The sequence below is a fragment of the Aotus nancymaae genome, unplaced genomic scaffold (assembly GCF_030222135.1).
Source record: "Aotus nancymaae isolate 86718 unplaced genomic scaffold, 86718_ANA_hifiasm-v0.15.2.pri h1tg000009l, whole genome shotgun sequence".
NCBI classification, from domain to species: Eukaryota; Metazoa; Chordata; class Mammalia; order Primates; family Aotidae; genus Aotus; species Aotus nancymaae.
Genome location: NW_026988420.1, coordinates 6,572,379 through 6,592,566, shown reverse-complemented (window position 1 = coordinate 6,592,566; position 20,188 = coordinate 6,572,379). Strand labels below are relative to the sequence as shown.

At 41.3% G+C, this 20,188-nt stretch overlaps 2 protein-coding genes across 6 annotated transcripts in view; one reads left to right on the top strand and one right to left on the bottom strand.

The window, feature by feature from the left end:
* The window catches only part of PARP4 (poly(ADP-ribose) polymerase family member 4), a 97,350-nt gene that overhangs the window by 35,984 nt on the left and 41,178 nt on the right, over positions 1–20,188 (bottom strand). For all 5 annotated transcript variants that reach the window (XM_012441892.2, XM_012441900.2, XM_012441925.2 and 2 more), the window contains 5 exons: positions 18,436–18,567; positions 17,249–17,335; positions 5,730–5,894; positions 5,011–5,057; positions 4,790–4,868 (listed from right to left, as the gene is read on the bottom strand). In XM_012441892.2, coding sequence (XP_012297315.2) covers positions 4,790–4,868; positions 5,011–5,057; positions 5,730–5,894; positions 17,249–17,335; positions 18,436–18,567 — 510 coding nt within the window. The remainder of the gene's footprint in view (positions 1–4,789; positions 4,869–5,010; positions 5,058–5,729; positions 5,895–17,248; positions 17,336–18,435; positions 18,568–20,188) is intronic.
* On the top strand, positions 116–1,181 carry LOC105709812 (ribosome biogenesis protein BRX1 homolog). Its single transcript, XM_064373522.1, is given in 2 exon segments — positions 116–857; positions 860–1,181. Coding segments are annotated over 2 exon segments (1,053 nt in total). The 3' UTR covers positions 1,171–1,181.

The window sequence follows — 20,188 nt, the reverse complement described above, 5'->3', positions numbered from 1 at the left end:
ACACTGTTTTAGCAGTCTGCACTTACCTGTCATGGAGCAAACCCTTGCAAAGCTTACGTAACTATTAAGAATCAACAAAGTGGCTCGCAGCGAGACAAGATGGCGGCGAGACAAGATGGCGGCAACCAAGAGGAAACGTGGAGGCTTAGCAGTTCAGGCGAAGAAGCCAAAAAGAAACGAAAGAGATGCCGAGCCGCCAGCTAAGTCTCGCGCCACTGCAGAGGAGGTGGAGGAAGAGAGAAACCGGATCCCGGGCCCCGTTTGCAAGGGCAAGTGGAAAAATAAGGAACGGATTCTCATCTTTTCTTCCAGAGGAATAAATTTCAGAACAAGACATTTAATGCAGGACTTGAGAAGGTTGATGCCTCATTCTAAAGCAGATACTAAAATGGATCGTAAGGATAAGCTATTTGTGATTAACAAGGTTTGTGAAATGAAAAACTGTAATAAATGCATCTATTTTGAAGCTAAGAAAAAACAGGAACTCTACATGTGGCTTTCAGATTCACCTCATGGACCATCTGCTAAATTCCTAGTTCAAAATATTCATACCCTTGCTGAACTAAAGATGACTGGAAACTGTTTGAAAGGTTCTCGGCTCCTTTTGTCTTTTGACCTGGCTTTTGATGAATTACCACATTATGCTTTGTTAAAAGAATTCTTAATTCAGATCTTTAGTACACCATGGTATCATCCCAAAAGCCAACCATTCGTGGACCATGTGTTTACTTTCACCATTTTGGATAATAGGATATGGTTTCGGAAGTTTCAGATTATAGAAGAAGATGCTGCTCTTGTAGAAATAGGACCTCGTTTTGTCTTAAATCTCATAAAGATTTTCCAGGGAAGTTTTGGAGGACAACTTTATATGAAAACCCTCACTACCAGTCACCAGACATGCATCGGCGTGTCATAAGATCCATCACAGCTGCAAAATACAAAGAGAAACAGCAAGTGAAAGATGTGCAGAAACTGAGAAAGAAAGAACTGAAGACTCTTCTTCCACACGATCCCACTGCAGATGTTTTCGTTAGGCCAGCTGAGGAGAAACCAATAGAAATACAGTGGGTAAACCCAGAGCCAAAAGTTGATTTGAAAGCACGAAAGAAACGGATTTATAAAAGGCAAAGAAAAATGAAACAGAGAATAGACAGAGGGAAAACAAAATAAGTCAATGAAAACCTGATTTTTTTTCAGTTATTTTATATTTATTTTGTATTCAATGTGTAAATACTTTTATTATCCAATACTACTTATGTCTAATTAGTGTGGCATTTAAAAGAAAGAAAAATTAAAATGTTAAAATAAGTGATTATCTTCTTCTAAATAAAATATCACCAGAATTCATCAGTTCAAAAAAAAAAAAAAAAAAAGAATCAACAAAGTAGTGATAAATTCCAAAATAATGAAATGTAAGCCGGGTGCAGTGGCTCACACCTATAATCCCAGCACTTTGGGAGGCCAAGGTGGGTGGATCACCTGAGGTCAGGAGTTTGAGGCCAGCCTGGCTAACATGGTGAAATGCCATCTCTACTAAAAATACAAAAAATTAGCCAGGCATCATGGTGGGTGCCTGTAATCCCAGCTACTCAGGAGGCTGAGGCAGGAGAATCACTTGAACCCAGGAGGTGGAGGTTGCCGTGAGCCGAGGGTATGCCACTGCACTCCAGCCTGGTTAACAAGAGCAGAACTCTGTCTCAAAAAAAAAAAACAAAAAAACCCCCCTAAAAAAACCCTAAATAATGAAATGTAGGTTTTAGAAGACCACGAGCATATTAGACACCCTTCTGCAATCCTAAGGTTGATTTCTGCAATCACACAGTCAAATTTAGGTAAGTGTGAGACAGTCTCAAACCCTGGATCCAAAGATTATAGATCTGTCCATTCAGTTAGACTTATCTGGGTATAGCAGACAGCACATCAGATAATTAAAACCTAGAAGAATAAAATAGAAAATTCAACAGAAATCTTAGAATTATACCTTAGTTGTATATATTTTCATGAATATAAAAAAGCTGTTGAAAATCTAAATGATAAGCTTTACAACAACAAAGGCAAAGGCAATGTGCTAGATTGTAACATGACCACAAAGTCTCTCCACGCCTGTCTGCGTGCCCCCTTGCAATGTGACTTTTGAAGTTCCTCCTGCCTCGAGGCAGTAGCTATATTTACACCCTTGAATCTGGAGTTGGCCGTAGGACTTGCTGTGGCCAATGAGATACAAGTAGTACGTGAAAAGTGTCCATGCAACGGGGCTGGCGCTCTCTTGTTGCTACTGAGGACTCCTTCCCGATTATAAGAATCTACCCGAGCCAAGCTCTGCAGGGGAGACACAGCCCCTGCCCTGCTGAAACGAGGCCGGCAGCCAGCGGTGGATGAGGCTGTCCTAGGTCGTCCTGGCCCAGCCCAGCCCAGAACTGCCCAGCCGATCCACAGAACTGTGAGAATAAACGCTTGTTGTTTTAAACCACAAAGTTTTGGGACTGTTTGTTATATGGCAAAAGCTAAGTGATGTAGAGGAGGACTCTTTGAAGAGGGCAGATTAGAAATATACACTTATCTCCACTCCCCAGCAAAATGCCCAAGCCTACCTACAATGAAAGGAAGGCAACCAATAAAAAGGGTGTGGACCCACACAGACCCTGAAAACAGGAACAAAGACAACACCAGATACGAGATGCCAACAAATGGGAGGGGAATGGATGGAGGCATGGGAAGGAGCTCAGCCAGAGTGGTGGAGGCTCTTATGGAGACCCATGGGCTGGTCAGCCCGGCCTCGTCCTGGGAATTAAGGCCACCAGGTCCTAGTGAATAGATGTGGATGAAGCTGTCAGGCCCTGGCCCCTCCCCAACCCAAGTGAGCAAGCAGCTAGCACCACTGACACCCTATTCTCTCACTAAGGGAATATGGAGTTCATCATTTGGAGAAATTCAGCCAAATAGAATCAGGCCAGGGAAGGCTAGGCATGACGGGGCACTGGGGCACAGTCTGCTTCCTTCAGGGTAGCGAGGTCAGCATCCCAAAACGTGGGCCCCTCAGTCACCTGACCCGGTCAACTCCGTAAGCACCCCAGAGCTTCCAGTCGATTTCTTGCATTTCAGTCTTAATGATGGATCCAGAGAGAGGTACCCAGACATTTAAGGAAACATGGAGGCCAAAAAACAACAAAAAGCCAGAAGGGGAAAAAAAGGAACTCAAAGAGAGGAGACACAACATGAGGAAGAGAAGAAAAAATGCATTATGAATGTTTTTAGAGAGATGAGAGAGGATAGCGTATCCACGAAACACACAAAGATGCTATGAAAGAAGGAATACTCATAGAACAGAAAACAGCTCTGACAAATGAAACATAAGAGAACTAAAATTAAAATTTCAGTGTAACAGCTGGAATTGCAAATGGAAAAAAAAATGCCCCAAAAGTGGAACAAAAAGACAACAAAAATGGGCAATAGGAAAAAAACATAAGAAAACAAGGGGCTTGCTCCAGGGATGCCTGACTGAGAGGCACTGCAGAGGCAGTAGCTAGGGCTACAGCCTGTGCCACCACATGTGGCTAATTTTTTTTTTTTAACTCTGTAGAGACAGGGGTCTCACTATGTTGCCCAGACTTTTCTTGAACTCCTGGGCTCAAGTAACCCTCTTTGCCTCGGCTTCCCAAAGTGCTAGAATTACAGGTGTGAGCCACCACACCCAGCCTATTTTCCTTTTTAATTCTGCAGGAATTTCAGACCTTCTCTTTATCTCTGGTATTCTGAAATTTCATAATTATTGGCTGGGTGTGGTGACTCACACCTGTGATCTCATCACTTTGGGAGGCTGAGGCGGACAATCACCTGAGGTCAGGAGTTCGAGACCAGCCTGGCCAACATGGGGAAACCCGTCTCTATTAAAAATACAAAAATTAACCAGGTGTGGAGAAAGGCACCTGTAGTCCTAGCTACTCGGGAGGCTGAGGCACTAGATTCACTTGAACCCGGGAGGCAGAGGTTGCAGTGGGCTGTGATAGCACCACTGCACTCCAGCCTGGGTGATAGAGTGAGACTCTGTCTCAAAAAAAAAAATAAAGAAAAAAAAAGAGAGAAAGGCGCTGCAGAAAGGTACAAGAGAGAGGAACAATTTTTTTAATACAACAAAATTTCTCAGAACTAAAGACCACCAGTTACATACAATGAATGAATATATTATTATGAAATTTCAGAATACCAGAGATAAAGAGAAGGTTGGAAATTCCTGCAGAATTTTAAAAAGGAAAATAGACTGGGTGTGGTGGCTCACACCTATAATTCTAGCACTTTGGGAAGCCGAGGCAAAGAGGATCGCTTGAGCCCAGGAGTTTGAAAAAAGCCCGAGCAACATAGTAAGACCATGTCTCTGCAATTTTTTTTTTTAAATTAGCCAGGTGTGGTGGCACAGGCCTGTAGCCCTAGCTATTCAGGACCTGAAGGGCAGAGGAAAAGTAGGGAGTAGGGTGAGTGAAGGGGGTAAGAGCTACACGTCCACCTTCCATAACAGGAAGTCAAAAGACAATTTCTGAAACAGATGAATCAAGAAAAAGCATTAAAAATTAATATTTGAAAACTGTAGGCAAAACCAGAGAAACAGCTCAAATATTCTAAGTGGTTCACTGCCTCTGGAAACTGGACTGGGGAGAGTCAGAGGCAGGATTGCTGCTTCTTGTTAGAAGCTGTTGTTAGCATTATTTCACTTTTAAACCACATGCCTGCATTGCTTTCATAAAATAAAAGTAGTATTAAAGAAGAGCTCTTAAGAAGTAAAAGATTCACTAACCTTTTGTTTCAGTTCATGTGTATCACTGAAAATGGATTCAATCACGTATGGCATCTCAATAGACATAGTCAAAGAGAAGCTACCAAAAATGAAGAGAAAATTATCTTAGTCTATATGAAAGATCAAATAATTTCTATCTGAAATTATTTCAAACAATTCTAAGTGGAAATTTAATATCCATTGAATGATTAATTGATAGATTTTATATTTTAGGTACTAACCTTTGCTTTGTTCCTATTTCTTTTATACATATCTTCTCTACTGTATCCTGTTAAAAGAAAAATACATTTGTATAACTAAGCATATTTTCAGTTTCACAATGAGACTCTAACCTGCTTGTAATCTTGGCAAGGCCACAACTGTCAGCAAGACAGCTGGTTTCACTTTCAAGTAGTGAAACACAGAAAGTTTGCTCATGGAATGACAGGAACTTTAAAATACAACTGACCATTCTGACAGAGATTTTCAACTCAACATATGTCTCTGTGTGTATACACACACAGACACACAGAGAGACACACACACACATTTTATACATGTGCTATGCAAAGTAGGAAGTTTGGAGGGATATACCAAAGCATTAGCCAGTAGCAATATCTGGGCGATGGGATAAAGGATGATGGTTTTAATTTTCTTATTTTGGTTTATTTGTATTCTCTATGCTTATCTAGTTCTTCATGATGAACATGCACTACAGATATAACATTTTTTGAGTGATTAAGCAGAATAAAAATATGCTTATTAATCATATCTGTATCTTTTGTTCTTTTCATTTTACAAACGTAATGTATCTAAATGCATAAATGTCAGTAAAATTGACTTGATGCCTAAAATATCATTTTACACGTTTTTTCTCCCCATGCATAAATTCCTCCACATCCCTGCACCACTCTCTCTCCACTGCCACTAAAATGCTTCTTCAAATCTTATGCATACAAACCTGAAGGTTTTCGTTTAAAGCCTTGTCCTGTTGCCAGGGCGCTACAGTGGCAGGCATGAAAAAGACACCGACAGTGCCCAGGATGCTGAGTTCTGTGATGTAGGTAATTTTTATGAGAACCTTAGCCTTAGGCGGTAAGTTTCCAACACTTACAGTAAAAACGTCCTGAAACAGAAACATATGACTTAGCTTGCAACTTGAAAGCATGCCAGCTAACTCCACATATTTCTTAAGCAACCTGAATGACAATCTGCCAAATTCTTCTTCAGAAAACAGTAATAAAACCTAAAAGACACACTGGTGGGACTAACGGAGACTCCTGAAGCCATTCACCAGTGGTGGGAACAGGGTGATATCCGTGGCAGCCGGATGGAGAGGGGTCCCCTTGGCAGCTCAACTGGGAAGACGCACTCATGGACTCTGCCCCAGGGGGCTTGTATGTATGACATCCCTGCTCAGGTGGGCTCTGCTGCACAAGTGGCCTCCAGAAAGCCCTTTCTTGAAGACCCTCCCTGACCACCATGGCACCCAACACCACTTTTGCCAGCAGCTGTAGAACCATGGCAGTTTTTTCTAGGCTTGGCCCTTGCTTAATTATTTTACCTTATGGTAATTTCTCGTTATTTTTATTTATTTAATGTTTAGAGATAGGATCTTGCTCTGTCACCCAGGCTGGAGGGCAGTGGTGCAGTCATAGCTTAATATATCCTTGAAACCCCAGGTCTAAGCCATCCTCCTAAGTATCTGGGACTACAGGTATGCACCACCATGCCTGGCTGATTTTTAAATACAGATGGGGCATCCCTATGTTACCCAAGCTGGTCTCAAACTCCAGGCCTCAAGTGACCCTTCCACCTTGTGCTCCCGAAGTGCTGGGATTACAGGTGTGAGGTACCATACCCAGCCTATCATGTTATTTTCTAATAAAAAGTCTTTAGCTTTCTTTTAATGGGATATTGATAATCACTATACAAGGCAACAACCCCACGACTAGCTAGGGCAGAACAAACGGGCTAGATATATTTTCTTCTGGTAACTTCGCAGAGATCCTCTCAACATTCCCAACTATGTTCACCATTCTAGTTGACCGCCGTATCATGAACATTTTGTATATTTAGATTAGGACTAATTTAGGCTTAAAGGTTAAATTATTACTTTTGACATCAAAGACATCCATTTGCTGTATGGAAATAAATGAAAAATAGGTGATTATTAAATAGTTAATAGTGCTAGCATTTAAAAGAAATGTATGTATAAAAATCTGGGGTTCATTTTTTTTTTTTGAGACAGAGTCTTGCTCTGTCATCAGGTGCCAGGCTGGAGTGCAGTGGCACAATCTCAGCTCACAGCAACCTCCGTCTCCCAGTTTCAAGTAATTCTCCTGCCTCAGCCTCCCAAGTGGCTGGGACTACAGGTGCGTGCCACCACACCCAGCTAATTTTTGTATTTTTAGTAGTGATGGGGTTTCACCATGTTGGCCAGGATAGTCTCCATCTCTTGACCTTGTGATCTGGCCTCCTTAGCCTCCCAAAGTGCTGGGATTACAGGCGTGAGCCACCGCGCCTGGCCCAAAATCTGGGGTTCATTTAAGAGACTGCCACTTAATAGCATGGGATTGCAGTTCTGTTTCTGGGTAGAATAGGTGGATGCAGATGATGTCACTTCTGTTATAACACACCACGTAATATACAAAATCATAACTCGTCTTGAACTCATCAACCAAGTGAACTGAATTCCAAAGAGGGGACAGGTGGGACACAGGAGCTGTGTGAACTCCTCCTGGCTGACAGTGGGTGAGCTTACTGGTTTAGGATAATTGGGAGCTCCTGAGCCAAGGGGAGTTTGCATTCTCTTGCAGGCCTTTCCCCATATCTCTCCAGCCTTCCACTGGGCCCACCGGAAAGGCTCGGCAGGGCAGGAGACCACGTAGAGCACCTCTCTGTGGAGCAGGTGTGGGGGATGTGCTGGGACCACTTCCCTGGATCCTCCCCCACATGCAAAAACCTCCAGCTGCAGGGGGAAGGGCAGCAAACTCTCACTTACAGGGCTGCCGGGAAGGGGCAGAAGCAAACCAGGGATCAGAAGCCTTCCTTACTACCCCTGTGCCCAGGTAAAGCTTCATGCTTCTGAGAGAAATAGCTACCTCCCGATGGGGCAGGGAATGACAGCCTCCTAGGCCCAGGACCCTGTACTCGTCCAAAGCAAGGGTTGCTACAACGGGGGGAAAGGCAGGAAACTGTCCCCTAGATAACTCTTAACAGACACAAGGCAGAATTTGGCTGCCACTAAGGTAGAAGAATGAACAGAAATACTAAGAAGTTCCCACCCTAAGGTCCAGGACTGCAGGCCCTGCCTGACTGAGGCTGAACCAGGAGAATGCCCCTGACCCACCAGGAGCCTAGTACAGCATATCAAGCAACAGCAGCCTAGCACTGGGGAGGGGAAGAGTTGCTGTAACCACCTCTGTGGGACGGTGTGCAGCGCCTGCTGAAAGGTGGGAGTGGAGCATGAACCCCAGTAAGAATTGTTCCGTATCCAGGCCCAACAGGCACAAGGTAGTGGCGTCCCAGCACTGGAGGCATTTGAGACCAAGAGTAATAATAACAACGGAGAGTAATGATAACAATAGCAAAACTCAAACTCAACTCTTCAACCCCTACACAAACCTGAAAGAACGGGAGTTGCCATTTCTGGGCATACATGCCATTTATTTCAGTCTCTCTTCTTCTTTTAGATACAATGTCCAGCATTCAATCACAAATTCCAAAATATACCCTTTTTTAAAAAAAGCAAGCAAAAAAATGACTCAATGTCAAGATAAAGCAATTAACAGGCAGATTCAGAGATGACCATGACACTGCAATAAACAGACAGGACTATAGTTAATATATGAAAAGACATAGAGAAAAGGTGAGGAATACATATGAATAGATGGACCCTTTCATTAGAGAAATTAAATTGTATTTTTTAAATGTCAGAAATGCTAGAAACAGACATATTATCAAAGTTGAAGAATTTGACAAGCCTATCAGCAGACTGACAATAGTTGAGAAAAGAATGAATGAACTTCAAGTTAGGTCAATAGAAATTATCCAAAATAAAATGCAACAAGAAATAAAAGTGAAAAAATAGAGCTCCAAAAGCTGTGGTGCAATATCAAACGGTCTAACATATATGTATTGAAGTCTCGGAAGGAGAAAAGAGACAGAGAGAATGAGGGAGAAGAAATGTTTCAATATATAAGGGTCAAGACTGTCCCAAAATGAATGTGAGACAATCCAAACTCAGAGAACTCCAAGCAAGATAAGCAATAATTTTTCAAAATAACATAAATACATCATAGTCAAACTACTGAAAACCAAAGATAAAGAGAATCTCGAAGGGAGCTTGAGAGAAAACATACTTTCACATACAGAAGAACAACACAAAAATTAGAGCTGACGTCTGGTCAGAAATCCTACAAGCCAGAAGACAACGAAGTAACATGTTTAAACTGCTGAAAGGAAAACAAATAAACTGTCACCTGGAATCCCATGTTCAGCAAAAAATATCTTTAAAAAATGAAGGTGAAAGGTCTTGTTAGATAAAAAATGAACATACTCCTTGCTAGCATGCTTGCACTAAAAATCAATCAATCAATCAATCAAACTTCTCAAGCAGAAGGAAGATTTCTTTGTATCTATACAAAGAAATGAGAGAGAGATCCAAGATGGCTGATCACTAGCAGCTCAGGTTTGTAATTCCCAGTGAAAGCGCAGAGAACGAGAGGACGCCACACTTTCAGATGAATATTTGTTGCTCACGGACTAGGAGATTCCCAGCAGAGGAGCCCCATAGGTCGCCAGGGCGACTCTTGTGGCCGGCGTGGCGGTTTTGCTGGTGCCTTAGTGCGCCAGTTCTTGGTGCAGAGTCCAGAGATTCCCGGGCAGAAAAGCACCATCAATCTTAACACCGCTGTTTTGGCCGGCGCAGTGGATTGCTCAGATTTTGGCACTGGGAATCAACAAGTTGGACGTCAGCTCAGAGACCTAGTTAGAAAGTCGGTAATTGCAAAGACGACAGATGGATAAATATATAATGAAGGGAAGAAACCAGCGTAAAAAGGCAGAGAATACTCAAAATCAGAATGCCTCTCCCTCTACAGGGGATCGCAATTCCTCATCAGTAACGGAACAAGGCTTAATAGATTACGAGTGTGTTCCAATAACAGAAGCAGGTTTCAAAACGTGGGTGATAAGAAACTTCTGTGAATTAAAAGAACTTGTTCTAACCCAATGCAAAGAAACTAAGAACCTTGAAAAAAGGTTTGACGAAATGTTAACGAGAATGGACAATTTAGAGAAGAATATAAGTGAATTGATGGAGCTGAAAAACACAACACGAGAACTTCACGAAGCATGCACAAGTTTAAACAGTCGAATCAATCAAGCAGAAGAAAGGATATCAGAAGTCGAGGACCAGCTCAGTGAAATGAAACGAGAAGACAAGAATGGAGAAAAAAGGATGAAAAGGAATGAGCAAAGTCTCCAGGAAATATGGGACTATGTGAAAAGACCTAATTTACGTTTGATAGGTGTACCTGAATGTGATGAAGAGAATGAATCCAAGTTGGAAAATACTCTTCAGGATATCATTCAGGAAAACTTTCCTAACCTGGCAAGGCAGGGTAATATTCAACTCCAGGTAATACAGAGAACACCACAAGGATATTCTTCAAGAAGACCAACCCCAAGGCACATAATTGCCAGATTTATTAGGGTTGAAATGAAGGAGAAAATACTAAGGGCAGTCAGAGAGAAAGGTCAGGTTACTCATAAAGGGAAACCTATCAGACTTACAGCAGATCTATCAGCAGAAACTCTACAAGCCAGAAAAGAGTGGGGACCAATATTTAACATCCTTAAAGAAACGAACTTTCAACCCAGAATTTCCTATCCAGCCAAACTAAGCTTTATAATCGAAGGAAAAATTAAATCTTTTGAGAACAAACAAGTACTTAGAGAGTTCACCACCACCAGGTCTGCTTTACAAGAGCTTCTGAAAGAAGCACTATACATATAAAGGAACAACCAATATCAGCCTTTCCAAAAATATATCAACAAGCAAAGAGCATTAACACAATGAAAAATTTACACTAACTAATGGGCAAAACAGCCAGCTAGCATCAAATGCCAGTATTAAACCTATATATATATTCTAATTGGATAAAAAGCCAAAACCCATTGGTATGCTGCATCCAGACCCATCTCACATGCAACGATACACAAAGACTCAAAACAAAGAGAAGGAGGAAGATTTATCAACCAATCAGAGAGTAAAAATAAACAAATAAACAAAAGGCAGGAGATGCAATTCTCACCTCTGATAAAGTAGACTTTAAAGCAACAAAGAGCAAAAGAGGCAAAGAAGGACATTATATAATGGCAAAAGGATCAATGTAACAAGAAGAGCTAACAATTTTATAGATCAACGAGACAGAAAATTAACAAGGACATTCAGGACTTGAACTCAGACCCGGAACAAGTAAACTTAATAAAGATTTACAGAACTCTCCACTTCAAATACACAAAACATACATTACCACCTCACACCTATTCCAAAAGTGACTACATAATTGGAAGTAAATCACTCCTCAGTAATCGCATAGCATTTTATAGGTTTAAATGAAATATTGGTTGGCTGCTTGTTTGTTATTTTCTTCCCTTATTCCTTCCTGTCTGCATCAAGTATAATTATTGGTATAAAAGAGGTTTTCAATACCCATTACTAAACTGCATTCTAGCCTGGGCAAGAAAGCAATACTCCCATTCTCTCTCTCTCTTTCTCTTCCTTTTTCTTCTTCTTCTTCATTTTCTTTCTTTCTTTCAAAAATAAAAAATAAATAAAAAAAATAAAAATAAAAAAAAAGAAATGAAAGACACCAGAAATAATAAAATTGAGAATAAATGTAGAAGACATTTCCCCTTATTTTTAATTGCTTTAAAAGATAGTTGATCATCACATAAACAAAACTAAAGACAAAAACCACAATTATCTCAATAGATATAGAAAGGCCTTTGATACAATTCAACATCCCTTTATGTCAAAAACTTGCAGTAAACTAGGTATTGATGGAACACACCTCAAAATAATAAGAGCCATTAATGACAAACCTCCACAGCCAATATCATACTGAATGGGCAAAAGCTGGAAGCATTCCCCTTGAAAACCAGCACAAGACAAGGATGCTTTCTCTCATCACTCCAATTCAACACAGTATTGGAAGTTCTGGCCAGGAGAGTCAGGCAAGATAAAGAAATAAAGATTATTGAAATAGAAAGAGAGAGGAAGTCAAACTGTTTCTGTTTGCAGATGATAAGATCCTATATCTAGAAAACCCCATCGTCTCAGCCCAAAGGCTTCTTAAGCTTATGATAAGCAACTTCAGCGAAGTCTCAGGATACAAAAATCGATGTGCAAAATTCACAAGCATTCCTATACACCAACAACAGACAAGTAGAGAGCCAAATCATGAATCAACTCCCATTCACAGTTGCTACAAAGGGAATATAATACCTAGGAATACAGCTAACAAGGGAAGTGAAGGACCTCTTCAAGGAGAACTACAAACCACTGCTCAAGGAAATCAGAGAGGACACAAACAAATGGAAAAACATTCCATGCTCATGGATAGGAAGAATCAATATTGTGAAAATGGCCATACTGCCCAAAGTAATTTATAGCTTCAATGCTATTCCCATTAAACTACCACTGACATTCTTCACAGAATTAGAAAAAACTAGTTTAAAATTTATATGGAACCAAAATAGAGCCTGTATAGCCAAGACAATCCTAAGCAAAAAGAACAAAGCTGGAGGCATCATGCTACCAGACTTCAAACTATACTACAAGGCTACAGTAATCAAAACAGCATGTTACTGGTACGAAACAGACATATCGACCAATGGAACAAAATAACAATCTCAGAAATAAGACTGCACACCTACAACCATCTGATCTTCACAAACCTGGCAAAAACAAGCAATGGGAAAAGGATTCCCTGTAGGTGCTGGCTAACCATATACAGAAAATTGAAACAACCCCTTCTTTAAACTTACATAAAAATTAACTCGAGATGGAAAGGCTTAAATATAAAACCAAAAAGTATAAAAACCCTAGAAGAAAATCTAGGTAATACCATTCAGGACATAGGCATGGTCAAAGATTTTATGATGAAAATATCAAAAGCAATTGCAACAAAAGCAAAAATTGACAAATGGGATCTAATTAAATGAAAGAGCTTCTACACAGCAAAAACAACTATCATCAGAGTGACCAGACAACCTACAGAATGGGAGAAAATTTTTGCAGTCTAGCAATCTGACAAAGGTCTAATATCAAGAATCTACAAGTAACTAAAACAAACTTAATAGAAAAAAACAAACAACCCCATTAAAAAGTGGGCAAAGGACATGAACAGACACTTCTCAAAAGAAGACATATATGTGGCCAACAAACATATGGAAAAAAAGCTCATCATCACTGATCATTAGAGAAACACAAATCAAAACCACAATCAGATACCTTCTCATGCCAGTCAGAAAGGTGACTATTAAAAAAAATCAAGAAACACGCTGGCATGAATGTGGAGAAATAGGAATGCTTTTACACTCTTGGTGGGAATGTGAATTAGTCGACCATTGTGGAAGACAGTGTGGTCCTCAAAGACCTTTTTGTTTGTTTTAGACAGAGTTTTGCTGCCCAGGCTGGAGTGCAATGGCACAATCGCAGCTCACTGCAACCTCTGCCTCCTGGGTTCAAGTGATTCTCCTGCCTCAGCCTCTCAAGTAGCTGGGATTACAAGGATGCACCACCACCCGGCTAATTTTTGTATTGAGTAGAGATGGGATTTCAACATGTTGGTTAGGCTGGTCTCGAACTCCTGACCTCAGGTGATCCACCTGCCTTGGCCCCTCAAAGTGCTGGGATTACAGGCATGTGCCACCATTCCTGGCCAGAAATACCATTTGACCCACCAATCCCATTACTGGGTATATAGCCAAAGGAATATAAATCATTCTATTATAAAGATACATGCATGTGTATGTTCAGTGCAGTACTATCCACAATAGCAAAGACATGGAAGGGGGAAGGGAGAGCATCAGGATAAATAGCTAATGCATGTGGCACTTAATACCTAGATGATGGGTTGATAGGTACAGCAAACCACCACAGCACATATTTACCCATGTAACAAACCTGCATGTCTTGCACATGCATCCCAGAACTTAAAATTTTAAAAAAAGATAGTTGAATATATAATGACACGTTGTAGGATTTATAACATATGAAGAAATAAAATACACAGCAACAATATCACAAAGGGTATTGGAAAAAAACGAAAATAGACTAGTTGTAATGTAATGTATACTGATTGTAAGGTTCTTATACATGAAGTAGTATAATGTTGCAGGCTGAATGTAGTAAGTTAAAATGTATATAGCAGTAAACCCTAAAGCAGTGCTGACCAATGTGACTTTCTACAATGATAAAAATGTTCTATATATGCACTAAGTAATAAGATAGCCACTGGCCAAGTGAAACATTTTATTTTATATTTAAATGTAAATAGCTACATGTAATCAGTGGCTACCATATTTAACACATATTTAACACGTTGTTTTACAGCAACAATCAAAACTTTTTTTTTTTTAATTTTTTGAGACAGGATCTCACTTTATTGCCCAGGCTGGAGTACAGTGGTGCCATTATAACTCATTGCAGCCTCAACCTCTCAGGCTCAAGTGATTCTCCTACCTCAGCTCCTGAAGTACCTGGGATTATAGGCACATGTCACCACATCCGGCTAATTTTTGTATTTTTTGTAGATCCAGGGTTTCACCATGTTGCTCGAGCTGGTCTTGAACTCCTGGGCTCAAGTGATCCATCTATCTCGGCTTCCCAAATTGTTGAGATTACAGGCATGAGCTAGCACACCATCAATAAAAACATTTTAAGAGAGATAGAATTGGCTGGGCATGGTGGCTTACGCCTGTAATCCCAGCACTTTGGGAGGCAGAAGCAGGAGGATCACTTGAGGTCAGGAGTTTGAGATCAGCCTGGCCAACATGGTGAAACACCATCTCTACTAAAAATACAAAAATTAGCTGGGTGTGGTGGCATGTGCCTGTAGTCCCAGCTACTTGGGAGGCTGAGACAGGAGAATCACTTGAACTGAGGAGGTGGAGGTTGCAGTGAGTCAAAATCACACCATTGCACTCCATCCTGGGTGACAGAGTGAGACTCTGTCTCAAGAAAAAAAAAAGAGAGAGAGAGAAAGAGAGAGAGAATTAATAAGCCAATAATGAAGATACAATGGAATCATTTAAAAACAAACACAAGAGAAGGCAGGAAAAGAGAGGGAAAGGAACAAAGAACAAATAGTACAAATGAAAACAACTAGCAAAATGGTAGATATAAATCCCACCAGATCAGTCATTGTATGAAATGAAAATGATCTAAACAATACAAAGTGCAGAAACTATCAGATTGGATAAAGTAACAAAACTCGACAGTATGCTATCTAAATAGTATAGGCTTATGGTAATAAGTCAGTCTAGATGTTTTGAAAAGGAGAAAATCATCAAATGGTCACACAAATCGAGGTCTTGGAAACACTGCCATTTAATCTGGCAATCGGGAGGACATGAGTCATCCCAGCAGGGCACTGACTTCATCCTTGGTTTCGGCACCGCCATTTTCTCTTTATTTTACCATTAACCATCCCTTTCTGTTACTTCCACACTTAAATATTGGGGATTACAAGCTAGACATCTATATTTACAAATAGTATATTAAGAGTTATAAGACAAATATGTTCAGGTTGCCATGGGAAAATGAAACCATGGATCTTTCCTGGGGGAAGGCAGGCAAAGCTTAGATGGAGGGATTCCTACGCTAAGATCTGTTTGTTTAGAGACAGAATCTTGCTCTGTTGCCCAGGTTGGTGTGTAGTGGTATGATCACAGCTCACTGCAGCCTCAAACTCCTGGGCTCAAGTGATCCTCCTACCTTGGACTCCCAAACTGCTGGGATTACAGGTATGAGCCACTGCACCTAGCATATATGGTATTTATATAACAACACATGAAAACCATATATTATGATATGAGAACATTATAGTCACAAGATGTCAATACATTCTGGGAGACCTGAAGGCTTGGGTTAGCAATAGTTCTGATCAGACTTTACCCATAGGTAATATCTTTTGCGAAGACTGTTTTCTTGTGACCATATTCCTAGGGAAATGTGTAGGTATTGAGGAGGAAACATTTCACCAACTCACATAGGAGGATAACGTGACAGTATTAAGTGGCAGCCTCTCAAATGAACCCCAGGCTTCTATACATAGTTTGGCCATACATGGAACTAACATTGTTAACTGTTCAATAATCACCTCTTCATTGCTTATTCCCATCCTGAAAGTGGATATCTTAGATGTCAAAAGCAATAATTTACCCCTTAGATCTATACTAATCTTCAACATGCCCATAGCCCCGGCAAACATTAAATTTTCAAAACACCATGGCAATGTGTCACCCTCAGAGGTGACACTCAAACATACGGCCCCATCTGCAAAAACAACTAAAATACCTGCAGTAGAATTAGATGCTGACTACACACGATCTAGCACCTGCCAGAGGCCTCGTGGAAACATCTGGTATTTAAGGAAAGTAGTCTAGTGGACCTGCCAGCTGTTCCCTCTTCCACACTGTCCACGTCACGTCCCTGCTAGAGCTAATCACCTAAAAGCACAGGAGCTGGGCTTGCGCAGGACCCGGCAGAAATGTCTCCCTGCTTTATGACTGGACCATCTGCTAGGTGAGCTTATGTCCAGGAAAACTGTAAATATATCACACTTTTTTTTTTTTTGAGATGGAGTTTTGCTCTTGTTGCCCAGGATGGAATGCAACAGCACAATCTTGGCTTACTGAAACCTCTGCCTCCTGGGTTCAAGCGATTCTCCTGCCACAGGCTCCCCAGTAGCTGGGATTATAGGTGCTCGCCACCACACCGGCCTAATTTTTGTATTCTTAGTAGAGACGGGGTTTCACCATGTTGGCCAGGTTCTTCTTGAACTCCTGACCTCAGATGATCCTCCTGCCATGGCCTCCCAAAGTGCTGGGATTACAGGTGTGAGCCACCGTGCCTGGACAATATATCACACTCTTTTCAGAAGATGAAAGTTATATACCTCAAATGTTATATTTTTGTCTGTCATTCCTTCTGGGAGACTCAGTTCCCAATGATGGGCCTAGCTCTCTTCCTGTTTGTCTGGAACTACTGAGGCCATTTCTTCCTTTGTTTAGATAAATCAAATGGGTCTAACTGGCATGGCTTCCTCTAACTTACAGCAAGTGAAATTCTGGGGCCTACAACAGTGTAAATTATCTCAGCCTCTAGCATGAATTGTGTATTTCAAGTCCCGTTTGGACTCTTTCCCTTTCGTGTATGCATGCAGCACGCACACCAAGCCATACCGGGGCATCCTGGCTCATCAGATAAGCGCCGTCACCCCGGCTCATGGCTTCTCGGTACTCTCGCTGGGCTTCTTCCTTCTCCTTAATCTGGAAAAGATGATTTTTCAATCATTCCTTACATGAAGAGTGAATTCAGTCTTTAATAAAGAAAACAACATCAATGTTTATTAAAACCCAGGCAGAAACTGAAAACTAAGTCTAAGTAAGATGAATGGAAACTTGTTTAAAGTGATCATTGAAATATACTTATTTGATGAGAATCTGAACCAGAAAAGGCCAACTAAAGAGAATTCTCTTTAAGTTGGGACCAATATATTTCAAAATCAATAGTGAAAAATTTTTTTTTTGGTTGGGAGTTTATGTTGAACAAAAAAATAATAACTACTTTAAATTTAGTAAATTGTAGTTTATAATTGCAACTGTGGGCTAATCCTTACAATAAACAAAAAATTAATCAGCTGTTTTGTTGCTGTTGTTGTTGTTTGATTTTAGAAAGTTGTAATAGCTTTCATTTCAGCTTTACTTTTGTAACAGGATTCCAGGGATCAGGTTTTACAAAAATATATAATAAGGGCTTCACCAATTTTCCAATGTGTCTCTCTTAAACTTTTTTCTTTTTTTCTGAGACAAAGTCTCACTCTGTTGCGCAGGCTGGAGTATAGTGGCATGATCTTGGCTCACTGCAACCTATGCCACCTGGACTCAAGTGATTCTCCTGCCTCAGCCTCCTGAGTAGCTGGGATTAACAGGCATATGCCACCATGCCTGGCTAATTTTTGTATTTTTAGTAGAGCTGGGATTTTACCATGTTAGTCAGGCTGGTCTTGAATTCCTGACCTCAAGTGATCTGCCTGCTTCAGCCTCCCAAACTGCTGGGATTACAGGCACGAGCCACTGCACCTGGCCCTCTTAAACTTTTCATATTGAAATCACTCTTACAGTGCCAAGGCTAAGAATGTACAAGACACCGACGACGAAGATTGGATGGAGAGGGGTAGAAATCATTCATCAGGGAGGGATGTCTCAGGGAGGCTCACTGTGCAGGAACTGGTTCTTCAAAGAATATTCTCGTTTTATAAGGCTGCTATTCAACTTTATAGCCACGGGGACTCAGAAAATGAAGATTCCAGGAAATGGAAGCTGACTTCGAAAGCAGAGCACAGGCATGATGCATCTTCTCCCCTTACCTCTCCAACTATGTGCTTCCCATTGATGAAGGCTTCAAAGCCACACACAGCAGCCTTGTCATCCAAAGGAAAGATATATTTTGCTTCAATGGGCACATGACTGTTATTTGTGTATGTCTGAAAAACAATGACCTGAAGAAGAAAACAATCCATACATCTGATGAGACCACATGGACAACATCTGCAGGAACAACGATGAGTGAAAATGATCTTGCGTATTTATTTGAAATGCCTTGCATTTGTATCACATCCCTCAAATTCCCAACCCTGGCTTCCGTTCTACAATGGAGAGCCTGTGTCATGTGATAAAATACACCATTCCCATAGTTTGGTTCATACATGTCCGACTGGAATATAAGTCACCTGAAGTCTTACCAACCCTGGCTTAGTGGGGGCAATATGGCTTTTGTTGAGATGGCTGGAAAATCACCCCTTTTGTGTTGTGGGCTTTGATGCCTCCTTAGTGCCATGTGGGCTGGAAAAGATTTCAGAACAGTCCTTCTATCCTATCGGCTCTCAGGTCTTGGTATTTCCTCCTGGGGACCTCTCTGTGGCTTTCCCCTCTCTACACAGCCCTCATCTAGCTCCTCATCTCTTCAGGCCTTGGTTCTTCCAGAATCAAGTCTTCTCCACTCCTCTCTGTGGTTTCTATTATCTAATTCATCTTTCTAATAGACTCTTCTCACACTCCTTCACTCAGGAAAAGCAGGAGGCTTTAAATATTTGAAAATAAAGAAAAAACTACTCAGATGCATAATAAACAGTAAGACTTTAAACATGTGACAATAATAAGCCAAAAATATTTAACAATCTGTAATCAAGAATCCAGGGAAGAGACCAAAATGAAAATAGAATCTAACTTCTTTGAAAATATTGTCCACACCTAGATTTGCTGCAAGCTGGGCTGCCCCTAGAGTGTGCAGGGTGCCAGGCACAATTTTTCAAGGAGTCCTTGTTAATATAAGCTATTGGAGTCTCCCCAAATCAGCAGGTCAGCACCCTCCTGGAGACAGAATCCCTTGCCAACGGGATTCCTGGAATTCCGTTCTGGCCAGCTGCCCAAGATGAGACAGAGGTGCATCCTGGGGTGTCTTGTGTCTTAAAAGGAGAAAAACACTCAATCCCACTTCTCTTCAGCTGCTGTCTCATCTTCTCTCCTCTGTCTCCCAATTCTTCCTTCCATTCTCTCTTGAACTCACTGTGATCAGCCTTTCACCCCCACCACACCATCAAAAGGCAAAGGTCACCAACGATCTCACCAGTAAATCCAAAGGTCAGGGCTGGGTTGTTATTCGCGAGACCCACAGCAGCCTTTCCTCCCCTCCCTGGTCAGCTGGCCTCGTGTCTCCACAGCCACTCCCTCCTGGGCTCCATGTCTGACTCAGCCTGCGCCCACACCTCTCCATGTTGGTCTCTGTTCTCTCTACTGATTCTCTGGGTGTTCAATCTGGGCTGACTTTAAACACTACCTGAATGCTGCTGACTCCCCAGTTGTAAGTACAGCCTGGGTCTCCTCCCTGGTCCTAGGTAGTCAACAAGACCTACTTGGCCAAAGATAAACTCCTGATGGCTTCCAACCTGCCCTCCCGTGACTCTGCCCATTCTAGAAAGGGCAAACATGATCCTTCTAGTTGTTCAGGGCAAACACCCTGCTGTCATCTGGGCCACTGTCTTTCTCTCGTGTCCCATCCCCATCGATCTGGTTAGCCCTGCGCTCTGGCCTTGGCAGAGTCCATCACTTCCTACACCCCCA